At 41.3% G+C, this 12,803-nt stretch overlaps 1 protein-coding gene across 1 annotated transcript in view; it reads left to right on the forward strand.

Annotated features, from left to right (window-relative positions):
- Positions 1-12,803, forward strand: part of plxnd1 (plexin D1) — a 63,155-nt gene that overhangs the window by 48,289 nt on the left and 2,063 nt on the right. The window contains exons 24-35 of the mRNA XM_044211965.1: positions 145-275; positions 1,767-1,965; positions 2,055-2,201; positions 2,355-2,511; positions 2,878-2,981; positions 5,691-5,754; positions 7,053-7,087; positions 7,723-7,827; positions 7,998-8,161; positions 8,254-8,401; positions 12,466-12,606; positions 12,727-12,801. Of these exons, the coding sequence (XP_044067900.1) occupies positions 145-275; positions 1,767-1,965; positions 2,055-2,201; positions 2,355-2,511; positions 2,878-2,981; positions 5,691-5,754; positions 7,053-7,087; positions 7,723-7,827; positions 7,998-8,161; positions 8,254-8,401; positions 12,466-12,606; positions 12,727-12,801 (1,470 nt within the window). The remainder of the gene's footprint in view (positions 1-144; positions 276-1,766; positions 1,966-2,054; positions 2,202-2,354; positions 2,512-2,877; positions 2,982-5,690; positions 5,755-7,052; positions 7,088-7,722; positions 7,828-7,997; positions 8,162-8,253; positions 8,402-12,465; positions 12,607-12,726; positions 12,802-12,803) is intronic.

Below are 12,803 nucleotides of genomic sequence, written 5' to 3' on the forward strand. Positions count from 1 at the left end.
TGATAGAAAGATGAGGTGTTCACAAGATGGGTCACTCGAGACAAGAGGTGGTGGTACAGATTAGGGAGGCTGCAGCGGGTGTGTAATGCAGTCTGGGTGAAATCACGCAGAGAAATAACTGGTTCTTCCACATTCTGTCATCAGGCCACCAACACAACAAGGCCGAACATAGAGGAGGGCATCACTCTGTTCTCCACTCTTCTCAATAACAAGCACTTCCTGATCACGTTTGTCCACGCCTTGGAACAGCAGAAGGACTTTGCTATACGGGACAGGTAAATGCATCAACTGATATATGTTTGGCAGTTAAACAAGAAACAGAAAAGACATTCATCCAGACTGACTTTAGGTCATTAAATCAGTAGAATTTGCAGATTTACAAGATTTAATTGCACTATACTAGTAACCACTGTCAGAAAGATGTTAATTCAATTCTGTGGTCATTTTTTAAAGCAGTGGCAGTGGTGTTGTATTGGATTGTGAGGCGTTTTTAAAGCTGCTATAATCAATTAACTGATCAAAGGACTACATGTATGTGAAAGGTTTTGCTTGTAGGAACACACCTACAGAGAAATATCACCTGCTTCTGCAGTTCCCCTCAGTTCTACAGAGTGTTTTACCATCTTTCAGCTCATTGTTTTGGTTTTCCAGCCCACAACTTTGCTGTTTTGGTTGACTCTCATCAACCTTGTTTCCAGCCCAGGACCAAGCAGCAGACAGACAAAGTTAGCGACTAGCTGGTGAACATAGTGGAGCAAATACAAGCTAAATATATATATATATATATATATATATATATATATATATATATATATATATATATACAGATATATATATACAGTTATATATCTCAGGAGTTGTTTGAGACCGAAAAAGAGCAGTGGCCAAAAAGTTAATGCAGGTTTAATGTTTTAACGCCTCTATAATTTTTTTTTAAATGAATTGGATAAAACATTTAAAACACATTTCAATACAACAGAAGCACAAACTACAGCCTCATCACTTACACAACCAAAGCAGTAGTCTTATATATCTATCTATCTATCTATATATATATCTATCTATATATATAAATCTATCTATATATATATATATATATATATATATATATGTTTGTATATATACATATATGTATATATATACATATACATGTATATATATATATATATATATATATATATATATATATATATATACATACATATGTATGTATACATATATATGTATATATATGTATATATATATATATATATATATATATATATATATACACACACACATATATGTATATATTTAGCTGCTGTATACAGCACAAAAATATCTTCACTGTTCAGAAAAGTGGTTGCTCCAGTTTTATAAATATTTGGTCATTTATCTGTGTAGCTGTTTTGGTCCTGATGTCCTAAAACTAACCAGTCATTGTGGAGGATCAGAGAAAAATTCCAGAGGCAAGACCACATCCCTGTCCCAGCTCGGCGTCAGCACTTACTGACTAATGTGGCCCTTTCTCCTGGATTAAAGGGGCTTTGTTAGGGAAATCCCCTGCACCTCTGGATTTACTCACCCAGACACTCCCTGCATTAGATCAGGCCTTTATTTAGTTCTGCAGTCACAGGTACTACTGCGGGGAGGACGAAACCTTGTTGTTGTTTCTGTAATGTAGTCATTTTTTAAATCTCCACTGACCACACACTGACAGGGCATGTTTGTAAAAGCATGTTTTTGCTCATCTGTCTCCTCTGCTAATCTGTTTTCTCACCCTTCAGATGCAGCCTGGCGTCTTTGCTCACCATCGCTCTCCATGGAAAACTCGAGTACTACACCAGTATCATGAAAGATCTGCTGGTGGACCTGATTGATGCTTCGGCTTCCAAGAACCCCAAACTGATGCTGCGCCGCACTGAGTCTGTTGTGGAGAAAATGCTGACCAACTGGATGTCCATCTGCATGTACAGTTACCTCAAGGTGAGGATGGAAAAGAAGGAGGCTCAGCAAAGTTATGAGGTAGGATTGATTAAAAGGAATTACCTTCACCTCTCTGCTACATTCTTCAGGAAACAGTGGGTGAGCCGTTCTTCCTGCTGCTGTGTGCAATCAAGCAGCAGATCAACAAGGGCTCCATAGACGCCATCACAGGGAAGGCCCGCTACACGCTCAATGAGGAGTGGCTGCTCCGCGAGAATGTTGAGGCCAAGCCACAGGTCTGATACCTCACACACTTTCAGTTCATCTTTCAATGTCAAACTTACACGTTCAACTAAGTGGACTGCCAGAAAGTTTCAGTCGTGTTAAAATTCAAAACTTGCACATTTTTGCAAAGTATGAAATGTATTGCTCCCTGTTTGTTTTTGCAGAACATCAACGTATCCTTCCAGGGCTGTGGCATGGACTCGCTGTCTGTCAGGGTCATGAATACAGACACAGTCGGCCAGGTGAAGGAAAAAATCCTAGAGGTCTTTTATAAAAACCTGCCATTCTCCCAGTGGCCCCGAGCAGAGGATGTAGACCTGGGTAAGAGCACATTTTCTCTGATTATTTTCATCCTTTCCCCTTGCCAACCCTCCGAGATATAGTAATCTCCTTTGCAAAAGGTCAATTCCTCTCATGAAGCTCAACTAACCTGAGGCTGCAATATAATAAATGACAAAATGCATTGAGGACAGTGTACAGTCATAATCACAAAGAGTTATTGCTTTCAAAAGCTGTGGAGCCTGCAGAGCTGATTTGATTAATGGCTCAAGAATATTTCCACAGGTCGTGACACGGAGAGTCAGAGCACGGCTGCCCTCTGTCTCGCATATTCTTTTCCAAATTTAGGAAGAAATTGTTTAATATCACTCTCCTCCTCCTCACCCCCACCCCCCCCCCCACACACAGAGTGGTTTGACTCTGGCAGCAACAGTAAGCTTCTGCAGGACCTGGATAACTCCTCAGTGATGGAGGATGGCAGGAAGAAACTCAACACAGTCTTCCATTACCAGGTGTGTGTGTATGTATGTGTGTGTATTTGTGTGAGACCACTGTGGTGGGTGTTGTAATGGTGTACCTGTATATCCCTGATATTGTCACAGTAACAGCAAGGGTGTTGAAGGTGAGAAGTCCTTATAAATGGTGTCACTGGCTGTCCACAGGCGTGAGGATAGTCTCTGTTTCTATGTGGCCGTACACAGTTAGTTGTAGGTGCTTCTGTATGACTTTTCTCTTTATGTACAGATTTACTGCAGCATAGTAGTAGCAGAGCTGCTGTTTTTATACTTAGACATACGGAATACAGTGTGTTTATGTAATTATTACAGTAATTAGGTAACATTTTAAGATAAAAAATTATTGTTGATAATTAGTCGTCAGTGAATTGTAATGTCTAACAATTATTACTGAATACAAAATAATGTTATTTTCAAATTAGTTACTTGTTAATTAACAGTAACTATGACAACATACATGATTTAATCACTGATCACAACATTTTGATAATTAATGTAAAGCTTGCCTCCAGACGTGTTTTAAAACATAGAAAAATATTCAGCTTGGAATAATAATTTGTGTCTAATATGTTTTTTCCACAAAAAGATTACCTACCTTTTGTTAAGAATTCCTAAAATGACATCTGTGAATATGCAAATATTGTTCATTTCAAAAGTTTCAAGAAAAAAGGGCACTTGCACACTGAATAGATGCTCCCAAAAAGACAATTTATTAAGTACAATCACGATGTTTCAGGTAATATGAATGACAATTATGTCATAACTGTAACATTTTTGCCCACTCACCTGATATCATATTGGGATGTGCATACACTACCTTGAAGCATTCTTTTCAAAAGTTTAACTGCTGGACACTGAAAGGTCCATGCTCAGTGTTTGTGACCAGGAGGTATCACGTTTCCACATCACACTTGAGTAAGTTGCACATTGGACTAATGATTGGCTTCCACCGAGTTGTGATGTCACAAAATCCTGTACGTACGTACATGACTTAAACTCAGATTTAAGGTGAGCACCACTTTAGCAGACCAATGTTAGAAAAAAAATACACATACATCATTCTGCACAGTGAAGGTCAAACATTCAAGTGACTTCAAGTAACAATAAGCAAAACACATTTTTGAGTGGAGGGGGACTTTAATGACTTATATGTTTTGTTAACTGTTAAAGATGAAGTCATTAATAATGAAAGTTTGAATTTATTAGCCAGGTTTGACACCTAAATACTTGGCTGAGTTCTTGTGAACTAATGTCACATAAATGTGTTTTGCTTATTGTTACGTCACTTGGATGTTTGACCTTCACTGTGCAGAATGATGTGTGTGCAGAGTTTGTTTTCACATTCATCTGTTGAAGGAGGTAAGTTTCTCTGTGTTCACCTTAAAATCTGAGTTTATAACGTGGATGTACATGATTACTAGACTGGAAGCCAGTCGTGGTCCGATATGTAACTGACACAAGTGTGATGTGGAAACTAAAGAAACTTACAGTGCACATATTCTGACAATGGACTTTACATTGAAGTAGGAGACGTCTTGTGTCCAGCAGTTAAACTTTAAAAATGAATAATGTTTCCATATTCATAGATTCTGGATTTTTCAATGAGGGAGAAGAAGTAGATGTTAGATGTCATTGTAAGAATTTGTAATAATCTTTTATTGTGGAAAAAAATATTATTCAAAGCAGAGTATTTTTATGTCTTAAAACATGTCTGATGGGAAACAACTGACATAATATGAGCCCTTAAGAAGTTGTATCTGATATGTATAATGCTTAATCATTAATTAATATGTACTTTAATCATTTACTACACACTGCATACTACAATGCAGGAAATGAACCAATCATCACTTACATATTTAATAAATGTACTTTAATATACATCATTTTATAATCAAATCAAGTTTATTTATAAAGCACATTTAAAAACAACCAAAGCTGACCAAAGTGCTGTACAATAAATTAACATAGAATAAAATCACATTACAAGGTAGCCAGCATAAAAATACTATCCCACACACAAATAAATAGGTAAAGGAGAAATTAATAATAAAATTAATAATGATAATAATAGTAATAATATGCATACATACATATTCATTATTACAAATACTTAAATAAATAATTAAAGAAATGCAGGAAATTAAATAATTCTGAATTAAATTTACAATACATATATTGTAAATAATAAAATAATAAATATGTGTTATTTTTAACGCTCACTGTGAAGTTTTATAGACACTTTTTTTTTAAATATAACAATGTCATGCCTGGTATCCCATTAAGAATATCTTTATGTGTATGTTTGTATGTGAGTAAACAGTCGTTCAGTGACCCTTGACCTTTGACCCTTTACCTGTACTTGTTAAGTGCTCTGTTTAGTTTTTGCTGAGCCATGGGGACAGAGCTATGAAAGCAGTGAGCTGCAGCATGTACTAACAGTCTGGGTTCACTGGCAAGGCTGTTCAATCCATTTCACCACAGGTTGACTTTAATGAGCCCAGCCAGGCTCCCGCAGACTTACCACCACTCTAGATGCACGCAAGACTGACACACACACCAACATATGCACCTCTCAACACCACACTCTCCTCAAGGGCATGCTTAATAACTGTTCTGGTGCACCTAAGCTCACCCCTGACCCCTTGCCCTCTGTCCTCTCTCGTCTTTCCTCCCTACCTCCCTCCTTCCTCTCTCCCTTCACAGATCCCAGAGGGGGCATCGCTGGCTATGAGCATGAAAGACAAGAGAGACAACACCCTGGGGAGAGGTACGTCGCCTTCAAATGCACCCACTCCCCGTCCTTTGTCACACACACTCACCCACACTTGGATAAATACACGCACTCATTCGATCACAGGAAACACCACATGCTTAGTTGAACACAAGAACATGATACGCTCATGTAAACCTGCATGAAACCACACACCCTCCCGTCCCCAGAAGACACAGTGGACACCTAAACACACTCGCACCTAATAAATCACAACACATACTCTCCTGCTTCGCACACGAGTTATGCCACCGCTTCATTTAGCTATTTTTCCGTGTATTCCATTAGCAAATGTCAGCTTGAGGGAAAAAAATGCGACACAAGTTGGCCCATTGTCCAGCCTCAACCCAGAATATAATGACTGCTCTGCCTGTTGACAGATGAGTTTACATACAGTCTTTAATGGGCTTGTCCATTCGTTGTCTTGGGTCTACCTTACATAATCAGTACCAGACCAGAGCTCAGTTCTGCTCAGGCTCTGTCCATCAAAGCCTCTCCTCTCATTCACACTGGGCCAAAAATAGGCTTATGTGGACCAAACCTGGCTCTGGCTTCAAAGCACCAAGGGGGTGTTATGAGCCTGTAGTGCTCCCTGGCTAATATAAAACACTGTCCTGTCTGCCTGTGATCAGTGTTGAGGGTCTGGACTGAGGCCCGGTGGGCAGGAGCATCTCTGGCAGAGCAGGCTGTAATGAGAACACACTACACCACTACACTGTTTGTGTGTGTATCTGCACAAAATGCCTGTCTTTGTTTTTGCTGGTGTGTGTGTGTGTGTGTGTGTGTGTATGTACAATAATTTACTGTATTTATTTGTGTCTGCTTTGAGTTTGTATTTGGACATGTGTCTACATGTATTTGGGTATTCGTACGTGTTCATGCATGCATATGAGTGTGTTTGTGTTTAGGTCTATATATAAACCAGCAAGTTTAATGCTCTTTCCCAGCGTTGGCTGAGCATTACCATCTCATTACACCGGCTCCAGAACCAATCACAGACTCTGTGTGTCTGTCTCCCCTAATCTCTCTCTTTTCTCTCTCCTTTCACTCGTAATCTTTCTCTTTCATTCTCTCAGACAGCTCCCCTCCCCTACCGGCCCACAGTCCACCTTAATCACTTTCTTCTCTTGCATGTACTCTATCTCCCTTGCTCTCCTGTCAATCTTGTTTTTTTTCTCTCCCGCCTATCTGTCACACTCCTCTGTGCTCCCTCCTCCTGTCTCCTCTCATTCTCTCAGGTCTCGACCTTGCTGATTGCACATTGTTTCATGCTATATATTTCTTTTTCTCCTTAGTTAAAGATCTGGATACAGAGAAGTATGTCCACTTGGTGAGTATCTCCACATAGGTAATCAGAATGTTTCTATAAGTGTGCTCTGAGTTTATTACCAGAGCTTTTCCTGTGTGTGCCACTGTTAGTCAGCCCGGAGCAGGCCTGACGACAGAGAGAATGGGGGTGAATGGAGGTGAAAAGGAAAGCTGCTGAGAGGACATGACAGCACTAATGCAGCTTAAGCTCTTTTATAAACGTCAGCCAAGATATGGGCCCTTTGACTTTAGAATAATGAGTTCCTTGGAACACAATTTGCCGGCTGAATAGTTAGTTTTACAGGACAGTTCTGTAGTCCTTTTTTGACACAAGTCTGTGGATTTTGACTCCTTCTTTCTTTCCCCATCCCCTATTTAGACCTGTATGAGCAAGTCAGAGATATGATCCTGTACACAGCAACCAGAGAAAACCATGAGAATTTCCCAACTCCCATCACTTCCTCAATTCTGTATATTATTTATGCTTCAAAATACCATCATGTGGTTTCTGGATCATGTGTCTAATGCAAGAAACAGAAAATTCCCCTCTGACAACTGAGACAGCAGAGACAGTAGAGCATTCATTTAGCTACTTATGTGGGGTTTTATTACCTAAATTTTTGAGCAGTATGTTGACCTCTGCCTCTGCTTTTCTAGGTCCTACCTCATGATGAGCTAATGGAGACCAAGAGGTCACACAGGCAGAGCCACCGCAAGAAGGTCCTGCCTGAAATCTACCTGACACGCCTGCTGTCTACCAAGGTGAACACAAGAAACAAGAGACTGTTTGTTAAAACTAGAAAGAGACTTAAGTCACAGCTTGATATCTAAGTCTTCTTTTTATGTCTTGTTTTCATGGCCCATATTGTCCCCACATCTCATGAAACCATGTCTACGTATGTATGAGCTGCCTTTTTTCTTTTCCTCCACAGGGAACTCTTCAGAAGTTCTTGGATGACCTCTTTCAAGCTATCCTCAGCATCCCTCCGGACCGCCCCCCTCTGGCTGTCAAATACTTCTTTGACTTCCTGGAGGAGCAGGCTGACAAACGGGGCATCACAGACCCTGACACCCTGCACATCTGGAAAACCAACAGGTAGATGACTAAACTGTTTATTAAAGTCCCCTTTGGTCACCTCACTGTGTAAGTACAAGGTTTTAAAGGCTTACCTTTCACTGTCTGTGCAGTTTACCTCTACGTTTCTGGGTGAACATCTTGAAGAATCCTCAGTTTGTGTTTGACATTGATAAGACGGATCACATGGACGCCTGTCTGTCTGTCATTGCCCAGGCCTTCATAGATGCCTGCTCCATTTCTGACCTGCAGCTTGGCAAGGTGAGATTATCTATCTATCTATCTATCTATCTATCTATCTATCTATCTATCTATCTATCTATCTATCTATCTATCTATCTATCTATCTATCTATCTATCTATCTATCTATCTATCTATCTATCTATCTATCTGTCACAGGGGTTTTCAGAGTCTGACACTTTGGGCTCCCCCTCAATTGAGAGAACTGACACCCCTTTTTTAGCCTGTATTTATTTATATATTTGGCAAGTTGGCCCGTAGTGTACCCGTAGATGTACAGACAGCTATCACTGTGATTTGATGTTATGTCCAAATTTTGACACAACTGTCCCTTTCACCTCATACAGTGTCTTTCCCTGACATCTCTCCCTCCACACCCCTCTGAGGAGGCGCATCTCACAAACCTCTGATCTATTGTACTGTACCTATGTATCATATTTACCTGATTAATGAATAAGTTCCTGATTAAATAAAGGTTATATATACTGACAGATACATATACAGCTCTGGAAAAAATTAAGAGACCACTGCAAAATTATCAGTTTCTCTGGTTTTACTATTTATAGGTATGTGTTTGGGTAAAATTAACATTTTTGTTTTATTCTATAAACTACTGACAACATTTTTCCCAAATTCCAAATAAAAATATTGTAATTTAGAGCATTTATTTGCCGAAAGCAACAACTGGTCAAAATAACAAAAAAGATGCAGTGTTGTCAGACCTCGAATAATGGAAAGAAAATAAGTTCATATTCATTTTTAAACAACACAATACTAATGTTTTAACTTAGGAAGAGTTCAGAAATCAATATTTGGTGGAATAACCCTGATTTTGAATCACAGCTTTCATGCGTCTTGGCATGCTCTCCACCAGTCTTTCACATTGATGTTGGGTGACTTTTTGCCACTCCTGGTGCAAAGATTCACGCAGCTCAGATTTGTTTGATGGCTTGTGACCATCCATCTTCCTCTTGATCACATTCCAGAGGTTTTCAATGGGGTTCAGGTCTGGAGATTGGGCTGGCCATGACAGGGTCTTGATCTGGTGGTCCTCCATCCACACCTTGATTGACCTGGCTGTGTGGCATGGAGCATTGTCCTGCTGGAAAAACCAGTCCTCGGAGTTGGGGAACATCGTCAGAGCAGAAGGAAGCAAGTTTTCTTCCAGGACAACCTTGTATGTGGTTTGATTCATGCGTCCTTCACAAAGACAAATCTGCCCGATTCCAGCCTTGCTGAAGCACCCCCAGATCATCACCGATCCTCCACCAAATTTCACAGTGGGTGCAAGACACTGTGGCTTGTAGGCCTGTCCAGGCCTCCGTCTAACCATTAGACGACCAGGTGTTGGACAAAGCTGAAAATTGGACTCACCAGAGAAGATGACCTTACTCCAGTCCTCTACAGTCCAATCCTTATGGTCTCTTGCAAACCTCAGCCTGGCTCTTCTTTGCTTCTCATTGATGAAGGGCTTTTTTCTAGCATTGCACGACTTCAGCCCTGTCCCTAGGAGCCTGTTTCGAACCGTCCTCGCTGTGCACTTCACCCCAGCTGCCTTTTGCCATTCTTTTTGTCGGTCACTTGATGTCATCCTATGGTTGTTGAGTGACATTCGAATGAGTTGGCGGTCATTCCGGTCAGTGGAGAGTCGTTTTCGCCCTCTGCCGGTCTGTAGCTTTGTTGTCCCCAATGTCTGCTGCTTGACCTTGTTCTTATGAACCGCCGTCTTTGAAATTTTAAGGATGGAAGCAACCCGACGCTCACTGTATCCCTCTGCCAGTAAAGCCAGAATTGAACCCTTCTTTTCCTCACTCAAAACTTTCCTTTTCAACTTTTTGGCATGGTCAATAATTATTTTTTGATTCCAATTACTTTTGAGGTACTACTAGCACTGTTTTTGCCATCCAGCTGGACCCACTGCAAGAGGATAGTGATGACCACAGAAGTGTTTTTTTTAAACTTTTCCTTATTAAATAAGATTTGGTTCAGGTGATCACCTAATCAGCTCCTCATTCAGTAGAATGAGGTGTGCCTGTGTTGGAATTCAACAGACATTGGAATGGAATGGCTTCCATACTTGTAGAGATGCTGATTTAAGAAAAAATTGCAGTGGTCTCTTATTTTTTTCCAGAGCTGTATATATATATATACACACACACACACACATATCTATTTATCTGTCTATCTATCTGTCCATCTATCTATGTATGTATCTATGTATGTATCAATCTAATGCACACACACACACACACCTCCCAAGTCCCCCTGTGAAACCTTATCCCTAAGCCTTCAGACTGTCAGCTCCATCTACCTCTCCTCATGTTATTTCAGCCGAGTCGGCTGATCCAAGGTCATGAGCATCAGGGATCTCTTTTTGTGCTGCACGCGGGTGCATGCGTGTATGTGTGCGTGTGTGTGTGTGTGTGTGTGTGTGCGTGCGTGTGTGTGTGTGTGTGTGTGTGTGTGTGTTCAAGCATGTATATGTCTGTCTGTCTCTGTGTGTGTGCTTGCATGTCAATGTCCTCACTGCTCACAAATCCGTCTCATCCCTCAGACACCGTGACCCTGAACACGCTCTGCTTCCTGTCTCTCTCTGACTGGCTTCCTCCCTGGAGGGAGCCGAGGACTCATCAAATAATGCTCCTCTTTCACAGAGAAACAGTCTGATTTATATACTTCAGTTCAGAGCCAAAGAGCCAGTGCACTCACGGCAGCAATATTCACATGTATGTGCAGGCAGGTACATACCTATGGATGCACAGAAACACATAAAACCTCTAGCGATGAGACATTCTGTACAGATTTTGTCTACTGCCTCCTCATTAGCATCTCACATCTGGCTGTGCACGTATTGTAGAGTCACCAGGTTCAAGGATATGGCCACGTTTTCGCCTGTAGTTCAAGGAGACTGGCATGACACACCTCTTCATTTTCCTCAAGTGTTTACAGTTGCTTGTTTGTGCACGAGTGTGTGTGATGGCCTCGGGAAAGGGCAGTGAAGGGTACGGGGTCTGGATTAGCAGGAGCATAGCAGGGGTGAGAGAGAGGGGTAGCAAACCAAGCAACGCTCGCTGTTTCCACGGAAACCCTCTTATCTGGCGAGATGCAGACATGGAGGGCCACGGGGTCACAGGGGGGTTACCAGGCAGATGGGTGAACAGCAGGAAGTGACCTTGTGGACAGGAAGAGAGAGGGTTCCCTATCAGAAGGAGCGACGGTGGCCACAGCCTTTCCACTCCCCCAGCACCTTTAAAACATACAAACACGCACACACATGCAAACAAACACACATATTAGGTGACACAAATAACTCATGACACATAGAAATATTAAGGTGCGCTGTAAGCACATTCACTGATGTTGAAAGCTGAGGCTGGCCGCCTCTTTTTCCCTGTCCTACTTTCCCTCTTGTCCCTTTCTCTTTCACACACACACACAGCTCACAACAGTAGTCACCACTAAAACCAGAGTATGCCCACAACCTCTTAGCCCCGCTATTTTTCTTCCTGCTTGAATAAGCACCAGTGCGGGAGCCTGAAGTGACTGTGGAGAGAGTGGCAGAGGTATGAAGGAGTATTGTTTAGACTGGAATGTTCCTTCTCTGGCTCCGAGTTTTTGAGTCTCCTGTTGTGTGGAAAGGAAACTGTTCCCTCCCCTCATTGTCTCACTTTAGGCTAGTTTGGACTGGGTCATCAACAAATAACATCCAGTCTAACCGAACAGCTCCTTATTAGGACATTAGCACCTGATTGCAGACTGCACAATAACATACAAGTCTCTTTATTAAAGTATGAGGTCCAGTGCTAAATTATTAATCATCACGTCATGTCCATGACAACAACAATGCTGAGCTCTGCATCCTCGCTACTACATTGCTTTCAGCCTCCTCCTGTTTTAGCATTTAGTTGTACATGAATTTTGAACATGTGTTCATATTCATCAAATGCTGTGTATCTCAGGCTCTGCCAGGGGGGGTTAGTGAGCTCAGAGCCACACTGCCAAACTAAAATGTATATTGCTGCAATATGTGGTTAAAACTTTGACGGTAGTGTCTTGACTGAAATGTGTTGGGTTTTTTTTTCAGGACTCCCCTACAAACAAGCTGCTGTATGCCAAGGAGATCCCTGAGTATAAGAAGAGAGTGCAGTGCTACTACCTGCAGATACAGGAAATGGCACCTCTCAGCGAGCAGGAGATGAATGCTCACCTGGCTGAGGAGTCACGAGTGAGTACAGTGTTCAGAAAGTCCCTGTGTGTTAGTCATCTGGCTCCACAAAAGCCTGCAATTACATGCAAGTTTTATTTTGGAAGTGAATCTAATATAAGTCTGTTGTCCATCCTGCAGAAATACAGAAATGAATTCAACACCAACCTGGCCTTGACAGAAATCTACAAATACGCCAAGAGATACAGAAACCAGGT

This window comes from Siniperca chuatsi, linkage group LG10 (assembly GCF_020085105.1).
Source record: "Siniperca chuatsi isolate FFG_IHB_CAS linkage group LG10, ASM2008510v1, whole genome shotgun sequence".
In the NCBI taxonomy this organism is placed as follows: Eukaryota; Metazoa; Chordata; class Actinopteri; order Centrarchiformes; family Sinipercidae; genus Siniperca; species Siniperca chuatsi.